Here is a 27,956-nt window from a genome sequence, read left to right as displayed (position 1 = left end):
CACACACACACACACACGCACCCCTCATCTGTTTGGTTGCTGAATGTCGCTGGGTGATGACGTACATCCACGTTCCCGGTGCAGCTTGTCAACAAAAACCCAAAACAAATTGGCGGACGCATAAAGGTGCAGCTGAAGCGCTGAAGGTAGGACATTAATAGATGTGCTGTTCTCATATAGATGTGAAGGAGAGCTTCTACCCTCCTGCTTGTGTTTACAAACAACCCGTGTCTCACTCTGAGCTGAGCTCGCTAGCACCTGCTAGCTGCTTGTTCTTGTCATGTTAGCATACAGTGCAGTCGCAGGATCTGTTCTCAGTGTAAATCTCAAGTTGCCGCCAGTCTTGGAAAAGCAAAGATCGCTGACGGGTTTCAATAGTTGAGACTGAGTTTCCTGCAAGAAGCAGCAAGAAGTTTGTTTGATTCGGAAACAGACGTCCACTGTGAGAAGGAGCGCATTTCTTTTAATCATTCATGGTACAGTTGTTTGGACATACATCCTAATACTTAGAGTGGACTGTGAGAAAACATTAAACGAACGGGATTTTAGTACATATATTAGTTTCCCAAATGTTTCTGCTCAGCACACTTGCTCTGTAACTAGAAATCATGTTCAACAAAGTCTGAGTTTAAAAATAAACTCTGAGTTGATCACCTCTGAGATGGGCAACTTTGAATTTTCTGTTTGAGAACAGCTGATCAGAGTAAATTTAATCAACTTAGAGTATGTTCACCTTGAGTTAACTGCGTGCGTGAGTAAAAGCCGTCGTCAGTGGAGCTCTATATATGTTATTTTATGACGTCTGTTGTCATCATTTACTCGAATTTTCGTTAAGCTAATTATTCAGCTGTAACCTGACAGGAGCGAGATGTGGGAGCCTGACGATCTGGAAAAGAGATCAGACACAGTTAGTGTGTCACCTTCTATTTTTAAATTGAGTCGGTTTTGTTAAATTACTGTTGTGTGTTTCATGGAGGAGGCCATAGTGATGCAGTGGTTAGCAGTGTTACCTCACAGCAAGACGTTTCATACCCTGCTGCGGTCTTTTTGTTTGGAGTTTGCATATTCTTCCTGTGTCTTTGTGGGCTCTCTTCAACTAATCCAGCTTCCTCTTACAGTACAATGACATCCATGTTACTGTGATTGGTCATTATAAATTGATCATAGGCATGAAAGTGAGTGTAAGTGATTGTTAGCCATTTACAATGGACTGGGCTAAAATACATGTAAAGGGAGTCTGCTCAAGTTTTTATTTTTCCTTTTTCAGTTTGTAAAATTCTGTGTTGATGTTTAAGAGTCGGTGATGTTTAAGGCTTTCCAACGGTCCAATTCTGTTTGTGATCTTTAAATTAAAATAAATTATAAAGCATGCTATAACCGGCCTCTAGTCACATACATAAAATGCAATGTCAATTTTGGCTACTGTATTGGCTACAGTGGCAACATGGCCAAGTTGAGCTTTTTACAACCATGTTATCATAACTATGTAACTATGTAACTGCTCTAATGACCTGATACACAGCCTTTAATTAGGTCTAAACACAGGCTGTGTGCAGTGGAGAAGGTTGTTAGATTGATAAACAGCACCATGAAGCCAGACACATGTTTGAGAGCACTGCACCTTTAATTACATCTTTCCAACATCTGCTTCAGTACTAAATGCTCATGTCAATGCTCTGAAGTGTGATGTGCAAAAATAGCAGCACTCTTACAAATTGAAAAGCAGTCTTGTAGACATTGTGAGGACAGGTCTCCAGTAGACCCACATGGACTGATTCTTATATAGCGCTTTTCTACTCTTCCGGAGTACTCAAAGTGCTGTACACAACATGCCTCATTCACCCCATTCACACCCACTCATACAAGCACTTCTAAACACAAGTGCAAACTAACCAACATTCACACTCCGATGAACGCTTGGGGAACTTGGGGTTGTGCCCAAGGATATTTGGGCCCATGCAGACTGGGGAAGCCAAGGATCGAACCACCAACCTTCCAATCAGTAGCTGATCTGCTCCACCTGAGCCACCCCTGGCTTGAAAGACCTGTAGAGAGTCAAAGCTTCTTCTGTTTAGATCCTATTGACACAAGCTCTCTTTTAATCATCTTGGCTTGAACTAAATAGCAAATGAGTTTGCTCACTGCTGACGTCTGCCAATTTTTTGTGACAAAAAGAAGGGCTGAATTCCACAACATCATAGAAAGTAATGTGAAGCTGAGACATCCAGCCATGCTTATGCTTATAGCAACTGACTCTTTTTAGTGAGGTTAATTCATTTCTTTTATTTTGGTTTCTAGTTTTGATGTATTTTTTGTTTCCCTAGGTTGGAATGAAACTAGATACTTATTTTTTGGTAATTAGTGAATACCCTTTGATACCTTGTTGTGTCCTAAATGTTATGCAACCATCTGCCACGAGATGGAGCATTGTTGTAGGAATTAGACCAGCTGTCGTTTGGATTTTACAAGGAGGATGTCGAACAATTTGAAAATTTGCAAATTTGCAAAACCTGTCGTAAAACTATTGCTGTTAAAGGTTGCAGTACAAGAAATTTATTCCACTGAAAAATTAAGACTGTTTTCAACTCTGCATGTCAATGTCTCCCCGCATACCAAAGAAAACTTTAAATAAAACCAGCTCTGTTACCTGTGACTGTTCTTCATGAGTTGTTTTTTTTGGCACTATCCATCTTCATGGATACAAGCAGTGGAAATGAGATTTCTGTGAAAGGTGGATGGGCTTTCCCTTCGTGACGGGGTGAGTTCAGTTAGTCAAGAGAGGCTCAGAGTAGAGCCGCTGCTCCTCTACATCAAAATGAGTCAGCTGAGGTGGGCGCCTCCTGGATAAAGTATTCCAATTAGTCATGTCCTAGTGAGACGAGGCTCCGGAGGAGACCCCTCACTAGACCCAGAGAATATATATACTGGATGGCCTGGGAGTGCTTCGATGTTTCTTTGGATAAGCTGGAGGAGGTTGCTGACAAGTTGAAGGTCTGGGCTTTCCTGCTTGTCTGGGACTTATGGTCCTGTAAATTTATGACCATCTGTGTACATTTTTTGGTTGGACAGAGGAGGGGAGAGGTGGTTTTCACTGATGTGAGAAGAGCTGGCATGCAGTCCTTCAAGATCTTGACTGCACAGATGTCCGAGTGACATCTGTTGTCAGATGAAGGCAGTGTACAAAGTATGTGCTACAGCTGGTCTGTGGGCAGCTCTTGCTTACAGTTTTGTTGGTCCGTGAGCCACCCGCAGAAAAGAACGAAGTCATAACATACAAAGAGCTGAATTGAAGCAGAGTGTTAAAAATAATAAGAAGTGTCTGCTGCAACCACTATCTGTGCTTTTCATTCTTTAAATTGTTGGTCTTAGAAGTTTTTTTGCCATTCTCCTCTTTCCGCGAACTCCGCTATGTGTCATGAAATATTAGATACGTTTACACCGGCAGGACACTGGTGGGACGGGGCACTGGAACATGTGTAAGGCAACATCAAGCATGCCCACAAAACGACACCCATCCCCTACCTGGGACTCTGCTCCTGCTGAAACGCATCCAGTCGTCAGGTCTGCCAATCCCCATGCTAACAGTCTCTAGCTTTTAAAGAGCCAGAGTTTTAGCTTTAGTTTCAAAAGATTTACATCAATAATGATCAGACCATGGTCATACAGAAAATTACAAATTTACAAAAGCAAAGAAGTAAAAACCATTTTATTTTATTTTCCGAAAAATACTTTGCATTCACGAACCTCTTCGTGGTTTCTTAATTTCTTTATGTGAGAGAATGATGAAGAGTTGCAAAATGAGACAAGCTCACTCTATCTGTCTATATTTCTTTATGTCATAAAATAAAATAAAATAAATTATTGACCACTTTGACAAGTACAGTTACAGGTCAAGTACAGTGGATAGAAACATTGTCAATTTTTTTTTCTCTAATGAAGAGCACAAGCATGTGGCTGCTCGATGAGGGAATCCAGAAATGCGCTTCAATGAAAAGACAATTACAGACTTGAATCTTTTTTTATTTTATTTTATTTTTTTTAGGTGGTATGTCCACTCCACTTAATCCCTTAAAGCTGGCTTGGCCAACTCGAGGCCTCGAGGGCCGGTGTCCTGCAGGTTTTAGATCTCACCCTGGGTCTACACACCTGAATCACATGATTAGTTCATTACCAGGCCTCTGGAGAACTTCAAGACATGTTGAGGAGGTAATTTAGCCATTCAAATCAGCTGTGATGGATCAAGGACACATCTAAAACCTGCAGGACACCGGCCCTCGAGGCCTGGGTTTGGACACCACAGCCTCAAAGGGAAATCAGTACAAAGTTGTTCTGAGTGATCGTCTTTGTCCTGTAATCAAACATTTTTGTCATGCTGACCTCACACGTGGGGCCATTGAAAGGTTTGATGTAATGAAATGATGTTAACCAAATGCAGTAGTAAGTACCTATTAAAGTACTCGGAAAACTTAAGTGATCTTTTAATCAGTTTGTGGTCTGTCTGTCTGCAGGGATGCACACGTCAGTGCGTGAAATTAATCTCTGCTCAGACACCTCCTACTTCCTGCGGGTGGACTGGGAAGGGTGCAACTTTAGTACCGGCTTCCAGTTGCTGCTTACTGATGGACAAGATGCATGGAGAGGGGAAGGTAAAAACAAAAATTACTCAGCATGACTTCACAGTTTATTACCTTATATTATATACTCTTATCTCTTTTACATCACATGCCATTTTTATACACAGTCCTCAGTTTTCAGAGGCTCAAGATAAACTTCAAAGGCTTAAAGTCCTTTGAGATAAATGTTGCCTGGGACATTGGAAATTGGTACCAATTTCACTGAGCAACTGCTGGCAACCTCCAGTAACCACCTGCTAATCATTCCTGAAAATACATTTTTCCTTATCAACCAGTGGTTACCAAGGGGTCACTAATGGGCTTCTGGGCCTGTGTGACGGGGCCAAGTTGTTTTCTGCTGTTCTGGTGTAGCTGACTTGGCCATTCTGAAAGTTTTTGCTATATCTTTGATAGATGAATTTAGTTTGTTCTTCAGAAAGCTGCTGCATGCTAAGCTGAAAATTAGTTTAGAAAATGCTAAATGCAAAAAATAAAGACAAAGAATGTTTTGTTGCAAGCTCAGTAATTCAGACAAAGATCCTTGATACCATTTATCTAGACCCAAGTGACTTCTTCCGTCTCTACAGTCTGAATCTGAAGAGGTTCAAGAAGTCAGTTGGATGAGTGATGACTAAAAACCAGATGACTATAAACCACTGAAACCGCTGTATTCAGAGGAACTGAATGACCTTTTTGGTTGATTCAGTTCAGAAACTAACAATTCTCGAAATATATGTGAAACTTAAATCAGTAATTTGTAACATACTGATTTGAGGAATAGCTGTAGCTCAGGATGTAGGACACGTCATCTACTAATGGGAAAGTTGGTGGTTCTGGGATGTACACAGTGCTTAGTAAATGTATTAAATCAACACACAGTGCAACGTTTATACCACAGCAGCCCTGTATTTACAGTAATTATCAAAATCATTAAGGGCCCAAGCACGAAATGTGTGAAGGCCTTATTGTAATCACTCCATTCATTATTGTTATTATTAAAGCAAATGAAGGGGCTTTTTGGGGAGTTTAACATATTTAAAAACTCATGAAATATTGCACACGTGTCAAGTCTGGTGAAAATTTTATTATTATTTTTGTTTCAGACATGGGTGGGGCAAAATGGCTCGGAAAACCCCCCTACACAGTGAGGAAAAATTACGTCCCCGTGCTGGGTTTCACATAGTTGTATGAAATTTGGTACACGTGTGTAACATGCAAATCCATGGGTCCGATAGACCCATGTCCCAAAGCCAACAGAAAGACCGCCACTTCGAGTTGAATGTGACATTTTGGCACAGCTTTGACCATTTCCAGTTGTTGTACTTTCGAGAACTTCTCCTAGGGGTTTTATCAGATGAACTTCACATTTGGTCAGTCTAAACTGCAGACCTAGGCAATATTGAATTGTAGATCTTTTGAGTTTTTGTCAAAGGGCGTGGCCGTGGCGCCCTGGCAAATTTCGATTATTCGCCATCAAATTTTATTTGCTCTAATTCACATACATTGTCCAATCTGGACCAAATGTCTGGCTTCATTTTTTAGCACTGGAGGTTCCAGCCTTAATTCATTAACAGTAACAGATTCTGATGTTGCTAAACTTAAATGTGCCCACTGTACACTTTTTTTCCCTCAAAAATCAACACTGTTTCCATCTCATTGAGTAACATGCTGAATTAGCTGCTAGAGGATTTGGGATAATCTTTTTCTTAATTTTAATTTTAGATGTGATGCTCTTTTTATTTATTTTTTCCTATACAGTGAGGGGTGAAGTGGTGTGCAATGAGGCAGAGGAACTGGAGATGCCATTGGAAAGATATATCGAGGACATCGAGCAAGCCTTTACAGGGAGAGAAAACTCCAACACCTACAACTTCACTTTGACACCTAATCCCCCAGGTCACAGTTCCACTTTGACACTGACATATGAGAAGATGCAGAAGGATATCTCAGTAAGTGCTGCATGTCTAACTCATGAATGTCACCCTTTCCCTAATATCTCACTATGACACCCAGATAGCAGTGGGTTAGATAAACAGTGTAGTGTGGTTAAGCTGGCCCATTTTGAGTCGACTTTTCAGTCGAGCGACGGTTTTGGGATCGGCCCGAGTTTCGCCTTAATCGTGTGTTGTGCATCGTGTAGTATACATAGGGTAACGAGAAGCGATTAACACCTCACGACGAGCTCCCGATCAACAATTGTATGGTTGCAAGAAAATCAAACCTGTTTGAAATCCTGTCGCCCGTCGTGATGGTAACAAAGCAACCTCTCACACTGCACACGCGCAAACACAGAAATGAAAGTGAAAAAGACAGAGTAGCATGGCAGTGCAGCGTGTGATCTGGACACAAGAGATGGATGCCCAACTTGTAGAACTTTGGCAAGCACAGTGTGAGCACTCAGGTCGCATCAGAGCATCGGGCCATATAGTGTGGGACCCTGCCTCGTGACCTACAAACTTCTAACCCCTGCGATTCAATCGTACAGTTTGAGCAGGAGCTGAATAACGGGACTGAAAAAAATCGCACAGTGTATGCCCAGCTTTAGATGTGCTTCACACGTTTCTAACATTTTTCAAACATTTTGATTAGTTAAATGTCAGCAAGCCTTGTATTTTGACTTTTGCACTACTTTTCTGCAGGTTAAATGAAACTACCATGTTTTCTGGTTGTCATGGTTCCTCAGTGTATTTTTTTGTCTTTTTGTGGTTACTTTGTATCTCTGTAGTGTGCTTATTTTTGTCTCTTTCTTCATATTTTGTGGTTATTTGTTGTAGTTTTATGAATCTTTTTGATTTGTTTCTTGTATTTTCTGTTGCTCTTCGTCGTTTGAATCTTTGTTCTTGGTTTGTGGCTTCACATTTAATATTGATTAGTGGCTTTATGAAGTATGACCTTTAGTATATTTGCACTGCTGGTGTTTCATATTTCGACAGACAGAGTGATGGTATTTGGCAGTTGACTGAGTAATGCTTCTTTAAAGGTTCACTGTGTGAATAAACGTACAAGATTTTGACACAGGGCCTATGTTCTCATCGTAGTTGTGAAAAAATGGAAATGTTGAGTGCTTCCATAACAGCAAAAGGGAAATGAATCTATGTTGCAATTTTTAAAAAAAAATGAAAGTACCATGTGTCAGTTTACTGACGTGTGCAGCAATGTGTTATTAGAGGTGACCAAGGCTTTTCTTCCGCAACAGAGAAAAGCCCAGTTATTCATCTGTCATAAGCTTTTGAGTCATAACATGAGCCTTCACTGTAATGTCTCCCTATTTCTGCTCCTGTCAAGCTCTGCTGAATGCCAGCAGAGCCCAGAAATGAGTCTCACACTTGGAAATAGTCAACCACTTCAAGGAGCACCTAACTTTAGTATTTTAGATGGTATCTTTGGACACTGGCTGCGTTTTCTCTCCTTTTCACTCCTTTTCACTCTTTCCAGTCCTTGTATCTGACTATTTGCGCGCCCAGTTTTATCTGATCTCAGAAGCTGAGCAGGGTCAGATGGTTGAATACCAGGTGCTGTAAGCTATTATGCAGCTGTGGTTTAGGTAGTAGAGCGGGCCGTTTACCATTCCAGCGTTTTGAAGTATTCCTGAGCAAGATACTGAAACCTGAGTTTTGAGTGTGTGAATATTAGATAAGGAGCTTGCGTACAGAAAACAGCATGTGGATGAATGTGTGTGTGACTGGTTGAATGAAGCTTGTAGCAAAATGTGCTTTAAGTGCTCCAGGTAGAAAAGTGCTATATAAGTATCAGTTCATTTACCATTTCAGAGGAAAATTGTATTTGTTTGTTTGTTTGTTAAGCCACTCCTTCCATTTCTGATGAGGCTTTAAGAAACACCAGATGGATCAACTAGAAGCCCAGACACAGCTCTCAGGTTCTGAATCAGGGCTGCTAATAACAAATTGCCTAACTATACAATGTAACACTGAATTGAAGAGCCGGGATTAAATTGTTTCTATGTTTAATTTAGGTTTTTTTTTTTTGACACCCTTGAAAATGTGCATAAATGTGCATAATATAATGTTATTGTGAAGGTTGCTGGTTCGATCCCCAGCGCTGTCTGTCCTGGTCATTGTGTCCTTGGGCAAGACACTTCACCTACCGCCTACTGGTGCTGGCCAGAGGGGCCGATGGCGCGATATGGCAGCCTCGCTTCTGTCAGTCTGCCCCAGGGCAGCTGTGGCTACAACTGTAGCTTGCCTCCACCAGTGTGTGAATGTGAGAGTGAATGAATAGTGGAATTGTAAAGCGCTTTGACTGTCTAGAAAAGCGCTATATAAATGCAGTCCATTATTATTATTATTATTATTATTATTATTATTATTAGTTGTTAATGGGAACACATCTTAGATTTTTAGTGTTAGACTATTAGGTGGGGAGATAAAGGAGAAATGCAACATTCACTCTTCTTGGTTGTAAATTTGGAGTAAGTGGGGGACCAGTCCTGAAATAAAAGTGTCTAGCTGTTAATTTATGTGAATCAGTGAGTCAGAGCTCCAAACAGTACTGTTGCTATGATGACATGGGAAACCTATTGCTCTCAATATTTTGTGTCCAGCCGGCCTGCTGGTGCCTAAAACCAGTCAACAACATCCAGTTTGATTAGCAGCTTTACAACCTACTGCTCCTCACATAAGCCCTCAGGTAACAGGTGGAGGTAGGCTTATGATGACTAAGAGCACAAGACTAACTCAGTGAATACAACGAGAAGATAACTAGAACGTTTTTCCCAGAGCGTCTTAGAAAAGCCATTTTCATTTCAATATGTAATATTTCAGTCACATGTTATTTACTTACCATTTGTAAGAGTTGATGAAGTAATAGCTGGCAAAGGTTAGACACAGAAAAAACAGAAATTGTGGAAATGCAGGAAGGGATAAATTACTGGTTTGTCTATTCAGTAGAAATTGCAGTTCCTCAAATGTTCTGCGAGTAAATAGTGAGTAAATAGTGAAATGTAAAGTCTTCCACTTCAGAGAAGAAAAGATTGTTTGTCACGTAATTCTCCCTTCATACAACCCGAACAAGAGCCGAATTGTGACTGTAACTCACCACAATTGGCTTTGTTGATACTTAAAGTTGTGGTGTGGCTGTGTTGATTGAAACGCAGGGGAAAACTATCCCTAAAGAATAAAACACTTTTTATTTCTTTTGTTTGTGCCAGGCTTTAAAGATGCTTTTTAATGCTGTGAAGCTGAGTATTTTTACATTGTAGTCTGTGGGTAGTTTACGCTGGCATCAAATGATTAATCCAGGAACTGCTACTTAATTAAAACAGTACGTGGAGGATATTATATCAGCATTTGGTGTTCATTTTCTGCTGTTTATCTCTCTTATCCAGTCTGGAGACACACAACTATTACTCCCCCAATGAAACACAGTTATTTATGGAGCTGTGGATCACAGGGGTCAGAAGTTAGAGCTGATATCCACATTTGTGCTCCATGTCTTTGTGTGAATGCAAACATGTTTGAGAGAAACGTTTGTTCCCCAGAGGCCACTGATCACTATGCTTGTGCTATGAGTGAGATGGCCCATAACCTCAAATTAAGTCTAAACATAGTAGTTTAACTTTAATACTGTCAAATCAGACAGTTTTGGTTAGAGTTTTATTTCATTCTTTAAGTTTTCGCTCTCTCTGATAGCCTTTCTTTAGTATTTAACCTCTCAAAATACATTTAGTAGTTCATCAGTAATGAAATACTTGGTAGTAGGGCTTTCATGTTATGATATGGTTATGACAGCCCAAAGATCTTATCAAGAATATCAAATCATCTGTCAGTTATTTTGGATAAATATGTTATGAACATGTGCCAGTAATACAGGTCCATGACAACACCACAGCTTGGTAGTTGTAGCTCTAAAACATATATTTAGGTCACAAAGACACAAAGTGACTGCCTTTACAAAACTAAACAAGTCAGTTTGTTTGGTTGATTTTTCACTCCTTTCTTCCAGTTCAGGCTGGGCTGCGTTCTGCTGAAGGCCGTCCCAGAGCCAGCAGAGGCGGTGAGAAATTTACTGATTTACAGTCTGCAGAGGGGAAATAACCTGCAGCACCACAACCAGAGACTACAGGAGGAGAACGAGAGACTTCGAGGAGAAGAGCAACACATCACTGCAGAGTAAGTACATGCATGGATGAACACACATGCATACAAAATCACAGTAAAATCAACTTTACACCCAAACCACACAAACTGTGGAAGGTGCGAGTATGTAATCGTGTGCTAGCACATAGTGCACAGAAAATACAGGAATATTTTGGTCCACACCAAAACTGTTGCTTTGTCTTCCTGTCACTGCACACTCTGTTTCAGATGTTTTTTTTCTATCCTTGGCTCTATATAATGTCATAAAGTGTGAGCATTTTTAATATGATCATCTAGTTTAATCCATGTTAAATGGACTGTAATTTATGTTTTGTTTTTTACTCTCAACCTTTTACACTAGTAGACTACCTGTTCTAAATCTTGAGTCACCATAAACATTGTTATATTTGAAGAGGCTGAGTCAGGTTTCAAAATTCATTACAGGATAGAAACAGCTCTAGTACAGGTTACAAATTATCTCCTTAGGAATTAAAAGTCCTCTTCACACACTAAGGATAACGATAGAGTTCCACAGGGTTCCGTGCTAGGACCAATTCTATTTAAAATATACATGCTTCCCTTAGGCAGTATCATCAGAAGGCATGGCATACATTTTCACCAACTTGATCTTTCCATGAAGCCAGATTACACAGACTAATTAGTATATTTGGTATGCTAAAGAACTTTTTTGTTTCTGTACATTCAAGACTGAAGCGTTACGTTGGTGGTAAGGAAGCCCTGGAGGCAGAGCTTTACTCTCGGTTTGTCCTGGTTCTGAATGAGAAGAAAGCAAAGATCCGCAGTCTACAGCAGGATGTCACAAACCTGGAGGAAATGAGGTGCACTGCTTATACCACATTGACTCTCAAACACTGAAGCTTTTCCAAATGTTTAAAAAGTCGATTTTTAGCTGTGAGTTTTAAGGCAAGCATTTTTTAAAATGAAATATATGCCATAATTGCTTATTAAACAGGTCAAGGGTATTTTTCCTTAATTACAACATTCCTCTGATTTCTTTGTTGTAAAAGTTATGTTAAGCAGTCTGAGTGAATCATGTGTAATGTATGGTTTCTGATACAGGAGTAATGACCAACGAAAGAAAGACTCAGTAAAGTCAGGTCAGACAAGAGGTCAGGATGATGGTGTTGAAGCGGATGATTATGGAGGCAGTACTGATGAGGACCCAGTGGAGACGCAGTCGACTCCAGCCTCCAGTTTGGGTAAGACTGGTGACACTGGGAAAAAACAATTAAGTACAATTTCGTCAAAACATCAAAACAAATTACTAAAAATCAAACTGGGAATCATTGTTGGTGAGTTTTTAGCTGCTTTTAAAAAGAGATCAGAATTGACTGTTCTCAAGCTCAGAGGAAAAGACTTCGAGAGTCTGGGGCCGGTGTTACAAAAGCTCTGTCTCCTTTAGTTCTCAGCCTTGTATGATGCACAGGCAGCAGGCCCTCAACCTGAACACCCAGAGTGAAAACTGAGTCTGAAGTTACACCAATGTTCTTGACTGAAGATTTAGCACAAGAGGTAAGAGGACCTAGAGTTTCCATTACCTTAGCCATCAATCTGTCAGGGATACAAAAAATGAATTTCTGTTTTCTCTTCATTAAGTTGGAGAAAATTGTCATCCAAATAACTATTAATAGAGTCTAAGCGCCTATGCGGGATAGATTAGAAGTATCTTGGGGATTAAAAGAGATGTACAACTAAATCTCATCTGTCTAGCAGTGATAAGAAGTGTATTTAAAAAGGCTCAAAGTGTGTTGAAGAGTGTGTAAGTGTGTAACAGATATAACAGAAACAGTAAAGGACCCAAAACAGAACCTTGTGGCACAACGTCAATAAGAAAAGAAGGAGCAGTTCTTAGAAGCTGCCACAGAAAATTAAATAACCAAGTAAACTTAATCTTAATCTATTAATTAATCTCTTAAATTAATCTCCAAACATTCTTGTTAAACCATTACTTTGAGGAGGTACTTGTGCTCCTTTTGTCATGACCAACTTGTTTTAGTTCATAAATAGATGTCACGATATTTTCCTTGCGAATTTACTGAAAGATTCCTAGCTTTTAATGTCATTGATAGTAAGCTTTTCTGGTTTAGTGGTAACTAAACAGGTAGAAACCATAATACCACCACAATGTTTTACAGATGTAATTATGCCAAATTCTGTTATTGTCTTTTCTCCAAACTGAACACTTATTTAAAGTAAACATGCTATTTTGGCCACATCCATCCAGAACATTGTCTCGTGGCTCATCTATGTCATCTTTAGTAAACTGTAGATGAGCAGCAGCGTTCTTTTTGGAGAGCAGTGCTTTCTCCTTCTAGCCCTGCCCTAAACACCAGAGAACCTCAGGGCCTTCAGAGTTACCTTGTCTTCCTTCGTGACCTCCCTGACTCAAGTAGAGGGTAATGCCGATCTTCAAGTCATTTCGTTGAATAAAAACAAGGTGCTCACCTGTACTGGATCATCCCATTGATTAAAAGGCCAGACTCTAATTTCTGCTATAAATTTGCTGGTAATCCTAGAGGTTTGCATACTTTTTCTCCTCACTCATATGTATTCTCAGGAAAATTTTTGTTTCATTTCTTTTACTGGTTTCAGTTTGTCTACTTTTAGATCTTGCATATATATTATTAAATATAAAAAAAATCATGAAGCCATGTCCATTTTAATCTGAGTCTTACTTACATATTTTTGTACTTTGGAGTTTGGCGGAGAAGTGCTTTTACCGTTTTTTTTTTTACTTTGCTAGCTGATGGAAAACACCTGTTAAGATGAGTGTCACATGTCCCTGAGAGCAGATCTGAAACACCACCACCTTCACATTTATTGCTCTAAAGTTGGCAAACCAGCAAACGTTGGGCATTTCCACACTTTGACTTGTCAGCTATGACTTAAAATACATCATTGGGAGCTGTTGTCGTGGGAGCTAAGTGTGTTTGGACTATCAAGAGACTTTGTTTTCCTACTCAGAAACTAACCATGACCTCAGTTAGCAGTTATGCAATGCAGAGTAGTGTGCATCCATGTAATGACTTCAATAAACACCTTTAAATGTGTGGTGGAAGCAGGGCAGACAGCAGTTTTGGAAGCCTCAGTGTATATCCCCGACTCCATTAATGAGAGGTGAGCAATTATTGAACAGTCATCAGCCTTTCCCTTGCCCAGTGGTCTGCTGGTGTTGTTAACCTGCCAGCTAAGAAGCCCTGTTAACTGCCAATCATATTAAAAATGAAACCAATCACAACATTGTTGTCCCTTCAGGCTGTGTGCTAGCCAACATTAATGCCTTAACCTGAGTCCTACATACAGAACAAATAGAGAAGGTGCCAAAACCCTCAGACCAGTCAGAAGATCGTACTCAGTCTAAAAAGATCAGTTTTGACTTTGGAAGTAACATGTCTGCTGAATCGAAAGATTGTGTCACAAATATGATTAATTCAGTGCCAGAACTGTTTTCACAGCATGAGTTAGATTTTGGACAGACAGAAAAAGTACACCACCAAATAAAGCTTAGTGAGGAAACGCCTCCAAGAACTACTCGACATTGGAGTGATACGAGAATCTGAATCTCCTTTTGCCACCCCAATTGTAGTTGTCAGGAAAAAGGACGGGTCTGGTAGTTTGTGCATCAATTAAAGGAGGCTAAACCTCTAAACCATAAAGATGCATACACACTTCCCAATCTAGAGGAAGCATTTTCAGCTCTGGCAGGGTCAAAATGGTTCTCAGTCTTGGATCTCAAGTTCGGATACTATCAGATTGAAATGTTGGAGTCAGACAAGCAAAAAATTGCCTTAATGTATCCCTTTGGGTTCTGGGAATTTAATAAGCATTTCAAAGGCTCATGGAGCGGTGTATGGGTCTGATGAATCGTAAGGAGGTTCTCGTCTTTATTGATGATCTCATTATTTTCTTGTTATCCCTCGAAGAGCATGAACAGTGCCTGAAGAGAGTCCTGTTGAAATTGAAAAAGTTTGGCTTGAAATTAGCACTCGGCTGAGATATTTAAATATCTCAGTTAAGTACCTCAGCCATATAGCATCAGAGTATGGAGTCGAAACGGATACAGAGAAAATCAAAGCCCTCACAACTTGGCCCATCTCCACCAACTTTAAGGAGCTAAGAATCTTTTTTGGGCTTTGCTGGGTATTACCGGGGATTCATCCAGGACTACTCTAACATTTTAAGGCCATTAAATGAGCTAACCGCCGGTTACCTACCAATAAAAAAAGGGGAAGAAAAGATCCACAAAGCAATAAAGGTCTGTATACCAAAAGAGCCATTTGGCCAGAGATGGACTCACAAATGATCTGTTTGAACGTTTACCTCAGCCCCAGTGTTGGGTTTTGCAGGCCCCAAACTCCCATATATCCTCCACACGGACGCTAGTACCATTGACCTCGATGCAGCTCTTTACCAACTTCAGGATGGACAGTTGAGGGCCATAGCGTTTGCTAGCAGAGGACTTGATCAGTGTGTGTGAGTGTGATGTCTGCCGGAAGTGTAGACGTGAGAGGGCAGCCCCTCTCATGAACATTCAGACAGGTGGTCCCCTCGAGTTACTCTTTATAGTTTATCTATCTATTGAGCCAGAGCAGTCTAACACAAAAGATGTATTAGTTATGATTGATGACTTCACTAAGTTCGCAATGGCTGTCCCTACACCCAATCAATGAGCATGCACTGTTGCAAAAGTCTTCTGGGAAAAGTTTATTGTTCATAACGGTGTCCCAGACAGACTTAAGCGATCAGGGCCCCGATTTTGAATTGAACAAACTATGCAAGATTGATGGCATGAAAAAGATACGTACAACACTGTATCATCCCAGAGCCAATGCCGTTGAGAGGTTCTATAGGACGCTCCTCCAAATGCTTGGTACTTTGAGTGACAATGAAAAGTTGCATTGGAAAGAATATGTAAAACCTCTAGTACATTGGTTCTCAAACTTTTCATAATGAGTGCCACCTCATAAAATATATGGCTCTTAAAGTACCACCTTTATGAACAACATTAAAGTACAGTAGTATACGCCTATTTAACACCATATACAGTTTACACTAGAGATGGACCGATCCGATATTACGTATCGGTATCGGTCCGATACTGACCTAAATTACTGGATCGGATATCGGAGAGAAATAAAAAATGTAATCCGATCCATTAATTATCAAAAAAGCACCTCACAAAACTTGCGACACGGCGTAACTCGGCTCATGACCGTAGCACGTCGGAGCAGTATGCTCACGTGATAGAGCGGCTGTGGCGTGCAAGACCTGTCGGTGGTCTGGTTGAGCATTTTGAGCCTCGCTACCAAACTGGCATTTCATCTCTGAGAAAGTTATCCCAGAGAGAAGTAAAACAAGTGTGTAAGTTTATCTCTGAATGTTTGTAAAGCATTCCAGCGTTAAGCTTAACAACTGATATATGGAGCGACTGCCTCTTCTCTCTCCCTCTCCTGCTGCTACTTCAATCGTGAAACTGATCAATGATCAGCTGATCGGCTTTTCTGTCGTGAGTCCGTCTCTCTTGCTTGTTTTTGGCCCACTTCACGCCAGAAAGAGGAAACAACAACTGAACAACAGCAGCACGTTTAAGCTTGATAATCTGTTGTTAGAATTTATTTAATATTACTTTCTGCACCAGGATCTTTTTCTACGTAGCTGACGGCTGGTAACTGTGCAGGGGCGGATCTAGCAAAGTTTAGCCAGGGGGGCCTATAGGGCATTAACAGGGAAAAGGGGGGCACAAAGACATACTTTTCTTTCTTATTCTCATTTAAAATGTCTAGCTTTTAATAAATAATTATCTGAATCTTACACCCAAAGTTTTAATCTTATGTAAAATGTATAGAAGTCCATTACTGTATATAGTAACTATTAAGTCTAATATACCCTAGTAAGCTATAGTACTTTTTCCTTTGGGAAGGTACCATCTGTGCAGTCTGCAATTCTGTTGAAGAAAGATGTTGAATCTATTTAATTATTCTTGAAAAATAATTGATTTCTGTGCATTTTTTCACATTGCATCAAATTAAAGTTGATTACGTCGATTAAGCGTCATGAGGTGGACGGTGGGGGGTGGTTCCCTATTTTTTTTAATTTAATTTAATTTTTTTTTTTTGCTGGGAGTTTGCAACCCTATTAGTTAGGTTTCTTACTCTTTAAAATACCAGAATAGGAAGGATGGTGTAGGTTTAAGTTCATTAGATTGATCAGTATTGCTGAACTATGAAATATTTTCGGTGCAGTATATTTTTTGCATACAGGTATAACAGACTAGCTTTAGTGTTATGTTTTGTTTTGTTTTGTTTTGTTTGTAATTTGAGTTTGAACTTATACAAAATGCAGCAAGATATTAAAAAAAACAAAACAGTTTTATTGATTAAAAAACACTATATCGGATTCATATCTGTATCGGCCGATATCCAAATTTATGATATCGGTATCGGACATAAAAAAGTGGTATCGTGCCATCTCTAGTTTACACAAGACAATTTTACTTCTTATATGAATGTAATTTTTTTTAACTGTCATAAAAAGGATGTGACAAGTAATAATAATAACAACTGTACTGCTTTAAAACATTCACAGCAGGTGGGATATCCGGTCTTTAAGTGATGACATATGAACCCTGCTTCCGTGTCCAAACTACTCTAATGATGTGATGCGTTAAGTTCAAAGCTATTATCTAGTTTTGCTTCTCTCCGCGAATGTTTGGTTGTAGAAGTCAGGGCTTAGAGGTGGTGCCATTTCATGCTACTGTGGTCTCATCTTGTGAGATCGGGGAGCAAATTATTTTATCTTTCCATGGTTTATTTGCACTTTTTATGAGTTCACTGTAAGTAAAACATGTCTAACCTTTACTGAAGAAATAGTTTACAATGTTTTGTACTTTATTTTGCTGAAAAACATTTTTATTCAGAATGTTTTTTTTAAATTGTAAACATTTAAACTATTGAGATTAACACTGAAGAAGCATTTAAAACCAATGTGAAGATTTTTACATCACTATTTTATTTTCCATTGTAAACAAGGTTAATGTTACAAGCAGTACTTTTATGTGCTACCAAATATTGAAGTGTAATTATTTGAAAACTTGGTGTGTCCTATTTCACTGACAGGTCAGGTTTGTTTGTTTGTTTTTTTAAATTGTGTTAGATGGATTCCACACCCTTTCGACTTTCAAACCTTTGTTGACGTCTCATTCATTTCACTGCTTCTGTACATAGCCAAACCTTCTGGTCCAAATCATTTGAGCTCCTTTAAAGGTTTTGGTGAAGTAAATTAAGGTGAAGTTAAGGTTTTTTTTTTTAAGTAACTATAGCATTACATAAGCAGCTTCTACCATTGACATTACCCTTCATCAGCCACTAGATTTTTACTCCCAGATGGCATGGATGTAATTAGTGTGCCAAGTATGTAAGTGTAAGTAGTGAACATAAGTTAGCAATAAAGACACTGCAAGAGGTTTTTAGGGGACTTTCATGATTTTTCCACTTTGAAATGGTTTACTTCCAGATTAGATTTCTTTTTTATACGTCAACAATTTTTGGATGCTGTTTTCCTTGTTGGGCTTTCCCTTCCCATCACCAGGCAAAACTTGCACCATTTGTGTTTTTTCTGTTGCCACGACAATGACTCAGATGGCTAGTAGGGAAGGGGGGTAGTGAAGGGGTAAAGTGAATTCGGGGAATATTGTAGTGTTGCTGTGTGTCTGCATGGGTCTGTTTTGTGTATTGTAGAAACTGCTGCTACGGTTCAAAATGTGTTACTTAAACATTAGATTAGTTGGTGATCCCATTTAAGGTTGGGAAATATGTGTTTAAGATTCTTTCAGTGGGCTAATCCAATAGTAGCAAAAACCACCTGTGCTGCACTTTCTTCCAATCCTTCATCCTGTATTTAGTTGTGACTCAAACCATTAAGTTACAGATGACATCCACTGAACATGACACAATGAAAACAAACGCAAATAGAGACCGCATCATTGCTTTTGCAGGGGGGCAATGAAATGAACATAATGTATACAAAAATCCAAAGAACTGGGGTTTATAATGAATCTTTTTTTAAAAACACATAGATGTAAATAGTTGCTGTATGTGTGACAATGTTGGTGCAAAGTTTTGTTTAGACTGGCCCACTGGTTAAGGAGGAGATGGTGTCCATACTGTACAAAGATTATCATCAGTATAGTAAGATTGCTCTCGTTTTGTTTGACTACTGTTTTTCACTCTCCTGACTCCATGCTCTTCTCAGAATCACCGACTTCGGGACCACTGGATGAAAGCCTGAGTGACCTCACAGATGTGGCCCCGTCTCGCAAACGGCGCTTTCGTCACCTCAGGGCCCCAGAGGCTGCAGTAAAGCGACCAAACCCAGAGACATCTCAGAGAAAAAGGTATGAGTGTCTCTGCGCTGCCTCATTCACATCAAGATCACTGCTGGTTATGCTGCTGTACTTCGTTTTGTATTCAGAGTAGCTCCTCCAACTTAACATCGCTGCCTTTATAGTTTCAAACACATCATCTAGGTCTGTTAAAATGTGTTCAGATGTGACAGGGAGGGACAGCTCCACCTGAAATAACACATTCTATATCAATGAACTTGATTGTCATAATACACACACACACACACACACACACACACACACACACATCTCCCTCTATTGCTGAGGAACTAAAATCAGAACACAAAGAGCTTGATCTGTTTTTTAATTTCCCAGTCCTTTCTGCTGTGTCATATTTTCCTTTCCTTCACATCCATCATCCCTTCTCTTCAGGGGTGGATCCAGAAGGGTGGCATGGGGTGGTATGTGCCACCCTAAAATGATCTCTTTCCACACCAAGTGCACCCTAGTTTTGCATATGACAGTGTTGTTTATTAAAATAAGATAGCATTAACACTTTGAGCGTAGTTACAGTTAACAGTGAATATAAATTCTAAAACTGAATATATTGCATAGTGTCCACCCCCTCCATAATTAACAAGTGGTTCAGCCCATAGCGCAGACTGGCTTTTTGTTTTCAGTAGCATGTGATGCCTATGATTGTGCCAGAGCACATTTTGAACAACACCATGGGAATTTCAGATTTCACACAGGTGGTTGGATGTTACACTCTGGAAATGGAATGAAGGTGAGTGTTATTAACCCTCTGGGGTCCACGGACATGCCGCACCTCCAGATCACATGACTGATATAAGCTGACATCAAGCTGCAACCAGCTGCAGCCGCGCAGAGTCTCAGCCGGTGTTTAAAGTTCTGACTTCAAAGTATACACCGGTGTTTAAATTTTAATGACAGGCCACTAAATCCAGAGTTTTATGATTAGAAAGCATATATAAGCAATGCTTTTTTCTAAATACTATTGTCATGTTTTTTAAAAAGCATTTTCTAATGACAGCGCAAAAACAGTAAAGAAAAAAAATAGCCACCTCTTTCCTATTGGTGGAAAAATGTACCATGTCGACCAATTAAAAAAAGTCAACACGTGGGATTTGGTTGTTTAGGAAGAGGGGAACGTTTTGGGAGTGAAGGCAGAGAGACAGAGCGAGCGAGTGAGTAAGACAGAGAGAGAGAGATATCAATAGCGATTAGATTTGGGAGATTTGTGACGTTTAGCGTGGAGTGTGTAGTCAGTGTGTTGCGTTGTCTTGTGTAGTTAGTCTGTTGTGTAGTCGTTGTTTTGTTTTGTGTCAGTGAGGGCACTAATGACTTATTGTGACACTTATTGTGATTGTTCTCTCAGTTCAGTTAGAGTAGTATTTTTAAATTGTTGTACAAAAAACAGCAGGTGTATTGGCTGCATTTTTAGATAAATATTTGGATATGTTTACAAAATGTGTGCATAAGTTTTCCAAAATGAACAATTTATATTTGCATTTCAAGTTATAAAAATAATTTACTAAACATGTCTTTGGTTTTTACAGTAAAAAAAAATAAAAAATACTACTAGGATTTTATGTCTTTTGTGTGATTTCAGATGAGTTGTGATAATACAGTATGTCAATGAAACAATAGCTGTAAATTTAGACACGTGAAGTTGTGCTGAAAAGAATGATACCAAGCAAGGCAAAGCAAACAAATAAACTGAAGCAATTTAAAGGTGAAATGCAAATGTAAAATCAAAAGGAGTCAAAAATAGCCAGTTATATTTTGGACCTCAGAGGGTTAACTCAACAAATCAAAAATTTTGTTCATGACAGTGCAAATTTCTGACATTTTGTGGAGCAATTTGATTTTTTTCTAACAAAAAATGGTGTGAAACTCAAGTTAGCTAGTTGGGCTACATATTTATTTATTATACAGGCTATACAGTACATAAAATCAAAATTTGCACGTATTATGTAACTAAAATGTTTAATTATGTGGGCTACAGAAAATAATTAAGTTATAGACTATATTTATGGAAAAATGTGTATACTTACTGCATTTGAATCGTTTTAACAATATGTAACCACCTGCATATGTGTTTAGAAAAAAAAGACTTTGATTTTGCCACCCCATTTGTTTTCCTTCTCACCCTAAGAAAATTTCTCTAGATCTGCCCCTGATCTTACCCCTTGGTAGTTACTTTAATAAAAAAATATCAAACATTCACTGTAGGGAATCATCTTTATGCTGTGTTATTAAGCCCAGTGTGTAGAGACAACTAAAGGAGGCCCCTACTGCCTTGCTTTTAATTTTTAAGGCACTTTTTTGCATGGAAGCCACATCCTTCTTTTATATACAGCCTATGCAATGTGCAGATTTGGATAAATGTTTGTAACACAAATTTGGATTCAGATATGTGTGTTCACTTTTAAAAGAACGTGCTTTATTTTTACATAAGTGGATAATATTTTTTTTTTTCATAATCAACCCTTTTAATATTTTGGATATCAGTGAATGCCGTTATTGTCTGGTTTGAAGACAGTTTGGAGTGGGGCTGCTAGGATGGGGGTGGGGGATTGTCAAAGGAGGTCTAGCATGTGAAGTGAGGAGCCAAAGAAACAATTGTGCAACTCTCTTCTATTCTCCTCGCTGTTGTTTCTATAGCCCCTCTTTTCAAGCTCAGTCAGACCATCACACTGCTCTGAAAGCCCCATTGCTGCACATCCAAAACCTCACAATACCATTGCGCTTGTTCCCGTTTCGTCCATTTGCCAGCTTCTTTTGGAGGTGTCTGTTTAGAAAATATTCTTAAAAGCATGTCTCAATCTGACATTGTTTCTGTAGCAGTCCCTACCAACAGAGTAAATATACTGTGTCCAAGTTTCTCAGAGTGCCAGTGACTGTAAAACGTGCCACATGCAGATAAGTGTTACCATCCATTTAAAGCTGCTGTCAGGATTTGGTACTGCTGCCCATTACCAGCTCTGCCTTCTCTAACAAGAAGCAGCAGTGAGCTAATGTACAGTTGTAGCTGCTGGACGTTTGATCACTGCAGTGGCTGCTAAAACTGCCCCCCCTCTGAGCTGGCACACACAGCAGAAAAGAGGCCCTTCTCCTGGTGGTGACTATTAACCACTGTTACCTCCACAGAGAAGATGGAGACCAGGATGAGGAAAAGTTAACATAGTGAAAGAGCCACATAAACAGAAGCATGGCTGGCAATGTAAAAGAGTGCTCAGCATTTTGGGAAATTCCTTTTTGTGTCACTTAACCTCACTGTGACTCCAGCAGCACCAAGCAGGTGTATAAAAGCAGTCAAGTTTGTCTTTAACAAAATATTTATACTTGAATGATATATAGATTAGAGATCAGTGGCTTAACAAAGAACCCATTTATGTCAAATTGGTCAGGTACAAGGACTGAAAATGTGTGATAAAGCAGGCAATGCCAAAAGGAACAATTTTAAAGACCTACAGGAAGCTGCAGAACTGTTGCTCAAGCGCACTTGAGCACAAAAATACAAGAAAGTCTGACTCCTTGGATACAAACTGTGAAGAAGTGAGTTTTTCACAGTACTGCAGGCTAGCAGCTGTTCTGCTCTTTGCAGTAAATATGTATTCCTACACTAAACTAACCATTTCCCATATTCTCTTCTTTACTTCACTAGTACACATATTTCTAACCCAAAACTCTTTGTTTGATGAAAGAAAGAAGGATTTCTCAGTTCCTCTGAAAATAAAGAGAGGTTTTCAGTTTACTACCCCATCTCCCTGTCCTGATCTTTGAACATGTAGTTAGGATATAATTGTTTGTATACACAGAGGACTGTTTTCCCATGAAAGGAAACTAAAAGAAAGTTACAGTGAAATCCTTCCTCCCTTTTACACATGGACTGGTTCTGTAAACGATCAAATATCGCTCCAAGCCATCACAGATAATCACTACAAGCCATGGCACTGTGAGGGTCTCACAAGTGTTTTCATTTTGATTTATACTGGGATCAACACAGAGTTTATACATCCTTTGTCCTTTGAAAACAGTCTAAGTCATATATATATATTTTCTTGATATTTTAGGTTTAAAGCGTCACAGTCTAATTAGCGAATTAATCCAAAACACCTGCATACTGGGCTTTTAAATGGTCTCTTAGAAGAGGCTGGATGTTCCCAAAGTGCTCTATCAAAGCACATTAATAGAAAGTTACGTGGAAGGGAAAGGTGCACAAGCAGCAGGGATGACCACAGCCTTGAGAGGATTGTCAGGAAAAGGACCTTCGCAAGGAGTGGACTGAGTTAGTACATTAAGAGCCACCGCACACAGACGGATCCTGGACATGGGCTTCAAATGTCGTATTCCTCTTGTCAAGCCGCACCTGAACAACAAACATCGGAAGCATCTTACCTTGGCTAAAGGAAAAAAAGAACTGGTCTGTTGCTGGTCTAAAGTCCTCTTTTCTGATGAGAGCAAATTTCGCATCTCATATGGAAACCAAGTTCCCAGAGTCTGGAGGAAGAGTGGAGAGGCATACAATCCAAGATGCTTGAAGTCCAGCATAAAGTTTCCACAGTCTGTGTTGATTTGGGGAGCCATGTCATCTGCCGGAGACGGTCTACTATGCTTTATTAAGTCCAGAGTCAGCGCAGCCATCTACCAGGACATTTTGGAGCACTTCATGCTTCCTTCCGCAGACAAGCTTTATGGAAATGCTGACTTCATTTTCCAGCAGGACTTGGCACCTGCCCACACTGCCAAAAGTACCCAAAACCTGGTTCAATGACACTGGGATTACTGTGCTTGGTTGGCCAGCAAACCTGCCTGACCTGAACCCCAGAGAGAATTTATAAGGCATTGCCAACAAAAAGATGAGAGACATGAGGCCGAACAATGCAGAAGAGCTGAAGGCTGCTAATTAAGCAACCTGGTCTTCCAAAGGCTGATAGCATCAAAAGGGGTCCAAACCAAGTACTGCGTACATATGTCTGATCATACTTTTTAGAGGTCCAACAGTTCTCTATTTAAAATCCTTGTTTTATTGATTTCATAAAATATTCTAATTTTCTGAGATTTTGAAATTGGGGTTTTCATAAGCTGTAAGCCATAATCATCAAAATAAAATAAAATAAAGGAATGAGTCTATATCATATTTTAGTTTGAACTTTTAAGTTGAATTAGTGAAATAAATGAACTTTTGCACGATATTCTAAATTTTTGAGTTTCACCTGTACACACACACACACACACACACACACACACACACACACACACACACACACACACACACACACACACAAAACTCTCAATGGTCATGATAATTTGCATATTAATAATCAAGGAACTGACCTCCCAGCCCATTGTTCATTCAGTGGTGCTAGTTTCAGTCATTGTGCAAATATAAGATTGGGTAAACCTGCTTTCAGCTGAGGCTGAAGAAGTCACTTGGATGAACGTTTCTCACACAGAAAACACCATCTCCCGATGAACAGAATCAACGTTTTGGGATATGCACCAGATAAGTTTGATATTGCTACATAGAGAAATCACATTATAAAACAGCTTTCAGTTTTTGATATATCGACTGCCTAATGTGCCTTATCTACAAAGCTGTAGTCTTCAGTGGAAATGCAGAACAAAGGTTTTGGACATTATCCTTGTAAATAAAGTTTCCAGGTGGGAATGCTGCTAAAGTACTTTATAAGGAGTTCATACGCCTATGGCTTTGCCAAAGTTAACCAGTTAGATATAACACGCTCATTAATGGCAGAAGCTGTATGCCCCCACCCTCCCGTCACTCCCGCTTTCTTGCTAAGCTAATATATGTTTCTATTCATCAACATGTAGCAAAGAAATGTGGAGACTCTTAAAGCACTAGTGTGACCAGCTGGTCCACATTTGTGTTTTCACTTATCACTTTTGATTTCTTTTCTCTCTGTCCTCTTTTATCTCCACACTTAAACATCACATGGTGTCACCATGGTTTCTGAAAGGCTGATCATTTAAATTTTGTGAGCCCTTTAAATCTTTTAATGTAGCATAGAACCACTGTTGGTAGTCACACCAAGAAAAGAAAAATTACAAAACCAGTATTTATTGATGAAACGACTTCATGTTTTGGGTTTTTTTTTTCTCAGAACCTCACATGAAGATGACCTGCACCACCTGGGTTCAGGTGGCCTGTAACTTCATATTCAAATAACCACAAAGAGAAAAATACACAAGAGACACAGAAAGCCGCAGAGTCAAAACCGGAAAGGCATAACAGTGAGAAGAAAGAATCATGACAGACGCAGAAGCAGGAAACTTCTTATGGACAGGGGCGTATCTAGAGAAATTTTCTTAGGGTGGCAAATCAAAGCCTTTTTTTCTAAACACATATGCAGGTGTTACATATGCAGGCCTGACAACAGGTGTATCACTCCTCCGGTTTTCCACCTCAAGACAGTGTTTTCATTGCAATCTGCTTTTGTGACATTCATTAGTACCCTCACTGACACACAAAACAAAACAACGACCACACAACACACTAACTACACACTCCACGCTAAACGTCACAAATCTCTCACATCTCAAAACTCGCTTTCTCTCTCTCGCTCACTCCTAAAACTTGCCCCTCTTCCTAAACAAAGAAATCCCACCTGTTGCTATTTTTCTATTGGTCGACATGGTACATTTTTTCACCAATAGGAGAGAGGTGGCTATTTTTTTTCTTTACTGTTTTCGCGCTGTCATTAGAAAATGCTTTTTAAAAAAGAAAAAAACAAACAAAAATGTGACAATAGTATTTAGAAAAAAGCTTGCTATGTCAGCTTAAATCAGTCATGGGATTTGGAGGTGTGTCGTGTCCTTTGACCCCAGAGGGTTAATAACATTCACCTTCTTTCCATTTCCAAACAACCAACCACTTGTGTGAAATGTGAAATTCCCATGGTGTTGTTTAAAAGGTGCTCTGGCACAGTCATAGGCATCACTTGCTACTAAAAACAAGAAAAAAAACATTTGTTAATGGTGAGTGGGGGGCACTATGTAATATATTCAGTTTTAGAATTTATATTCAGTGTTAACTGTAGCTACGCTCAAAGTGTTAATGCTATCTTATTATAATAAACAACATTGTCATGTGCAAAACTAGGGTAGCACTAGGGGTGGCAAGAGATCATTTTAGGGTGGCACATGCCACCCCATGCCACCCCTCTAGATCTGCCCCTGCTTATGGATTAACTAGTTTAAAGTATAAAATGTAAAAAATATTCATTGCTTGATGAAGCTCAGTTTTAAAAACCTTCAGTGTGACCTTCCACCAAGGCAGCTCACTGTCTGGGCATTATTTCCTTTTAGAGCTCAAATGTGACATGATATTTAAAACCCGTGTGTATCATTCCCTATATGCTTGTATGTAGAACAACAACCGTATGAAACATAGTTTTAAAAAGCTCGATATTGATTTACTATGGCTTTAACCATGTCAGAGGTCAAATGTGACATTTTTTGTCAATTTTCCACCAATAAATCATAACATTTAAAATATTGCATACAACAGCTATGATGTATATAGACCGAACACACGCTTATGCTACAGGAAAAAAACCTGCTTTGGGGAGGTAACATCATCAGACTTAAAAACTGGTGGAGAACATGAGCCTCTATGTGGAAATGCACAAAAACAAACAGAAGTAGTGATGTCTTTGATGTAGAACACTTAAAGTAGAGGAATTGCTGGGCCACAGTTACACACACGCGCACACACATTGCCCATGTGTTTCTTGTCTTGTGTCTTATAGAGCACATGACATATTTCCTGTTTCAACAGGAAAACGGTCCTGTAAACCAGTCTCATTAGCCCACTGACCTCTTTTCTGTCTGTGTGTGTGTGTGTGTGTGTGTGTGTGTGTGTGTGTGACCTCTTTTCTGTGTGTGTGTGTGTGTGTGTGTGTGTGTGTGGTTGACAGGAATGACTCCCCTGCAGGATCCAGTAAGCATCAGACTCCCCAGCTCTCTGCAGATGTTGCTGCAGCAAGTTCTGCAGTGGAAGACCTTTTTGAGGAATTCTGATGTTCCACGTCTGCACCTTATAGACGTAGACAAGACCACAGCAGTGAAATGCCAAGGCATCATATTTTTATTGTGATTGAATGCATCTAGTGCTGTATCTATATGGAAGGGTAAAGCACTGCAAAAAAAGGCGTTCAATGGATGCTGATGAGAGAAATGCTTGGTGATTCTTTATAGAGCACTGTAGAGGTTGCTTTTTTATAGTAAAGTACACTAATGACCAATGTTTGGAATAGTAAAAATAAACATGTTTTTACCAAAGTTTACATTAGCTCAGGACTTCTTTGAAATGCATTTTTTCTGATATACTTTGCAGGCTACACATCAACAACTAATTTTGATATTTGTGTAAATAAAAAGTGAAAGCAAATAGTTAATGGACTGATTCTTGCATAATTTTCTACTTTTCTGGAGCACTTAAACGAAGCATCTATAAAGCGCTTTTAGTGCTTTCTGGAACAAGCATGATAGTAGGGAGGAGAATTTTTATAATTTGACTTTAAAGATTTATATGGTTTGAATGAATGCTTGCTGTAATTTTCACACAAAAATAATAAAGAAGAAAAAGATTCTCACATTTAATTCAGTGTCACTTTTATAGTGCCTAATCACAACAGCAGTGCCTGATATTGTAAAGACCCTGCATTGATATTCGTAATTTGACATGAACTGCAGAAGCACCTGGCTCTCTATTAAAGTGCATAAAACACTACTCCACAGTCCGTACAGATGTTCGGTGTGTTCATGATCTGCTGATTAGCGTTACGGAGTCCTCCACAGTGTTGAAAAGTCAATCATACTGATTATTGAGTTAAG

General features: G+C 39.4%; 1 protein-coding gene across 1 annotated transcript; it reads left to right on the top strand.

Moving 5' to 3' along the window:
• The first annotated feature begins 19 nt into the window (after positions 1-19).
• Positions 20-27,717, top strand: xrcc4 (X-ray repair complementing 4). The gene is made up of 8 exons (XM_084936136.1): positions 20-146; positions 4,509-4,646; positions 6,372-6,562; positions 10,575-10,741; positions 11,416-11,547; positions 11,789-11,928; positions 18,980-19,121; positions 27,038-27,717. The coding sequence occupies exons 2-8, from the start codon at positions 4,511-4,513 to the stop codon at positions 27,138-27,140; spliced, it is 1,011 nt and encodes a 336-aa protein (XP_084792262.1). The 5' UTR covers positions 20-146; positions 4,509-4,510; the 3' UTR covers positions 27,141-27,717.
• The last annotated feature ends 239 nt before the right edge of the window (positions 27,718-27,956 follow it).

This window comes from Perissodus microlepis, chromosome 7 (assembly GCF_051167445.1).
Source record: "Perissodus microlepis isolate ML-2025 ecotype Zambia chromosome 7, ASM5116744v1, whole genome shotgun sequence".
Classification (NCBI taxonomy): Eukaryota; Metazoa; Chordata; class Actinopteri; order Cichliformes; family Cichlidae; genus Perissodus; species Perissodus microlepis.
This window is presented reverse-complemented; position numbering and strand designations above follow the sequence as displayed.

What these genes read in the sequence shown, in the direction of transcription:
- xrcc4 (XM_084936136.1), top strand. Translation starts at nt 4,511, where the DNA reads ATGCACACGTCAGTGCGTGAAATTAATCTCTGCTCAGACACCTCCTAC. An exon ending in AGATGCATGGAGAGGGGAAG is followed by an intron (nt 4,647 to 6,371) that starts GTAAAAACAAAA and finishes TTTCCTATACAG; the next exon opens with TGAGGGGTGAAGTGGTGTGC. An exon ending in GAGACATCTCAGAGAAAAAG is followed by an intron (nt 19,122 to 27,037) that starts GTATGAGTGTCT and finishes TGTGGTTGACAG; the next exon opens with GAATGACTCCCCTGCAGGAT.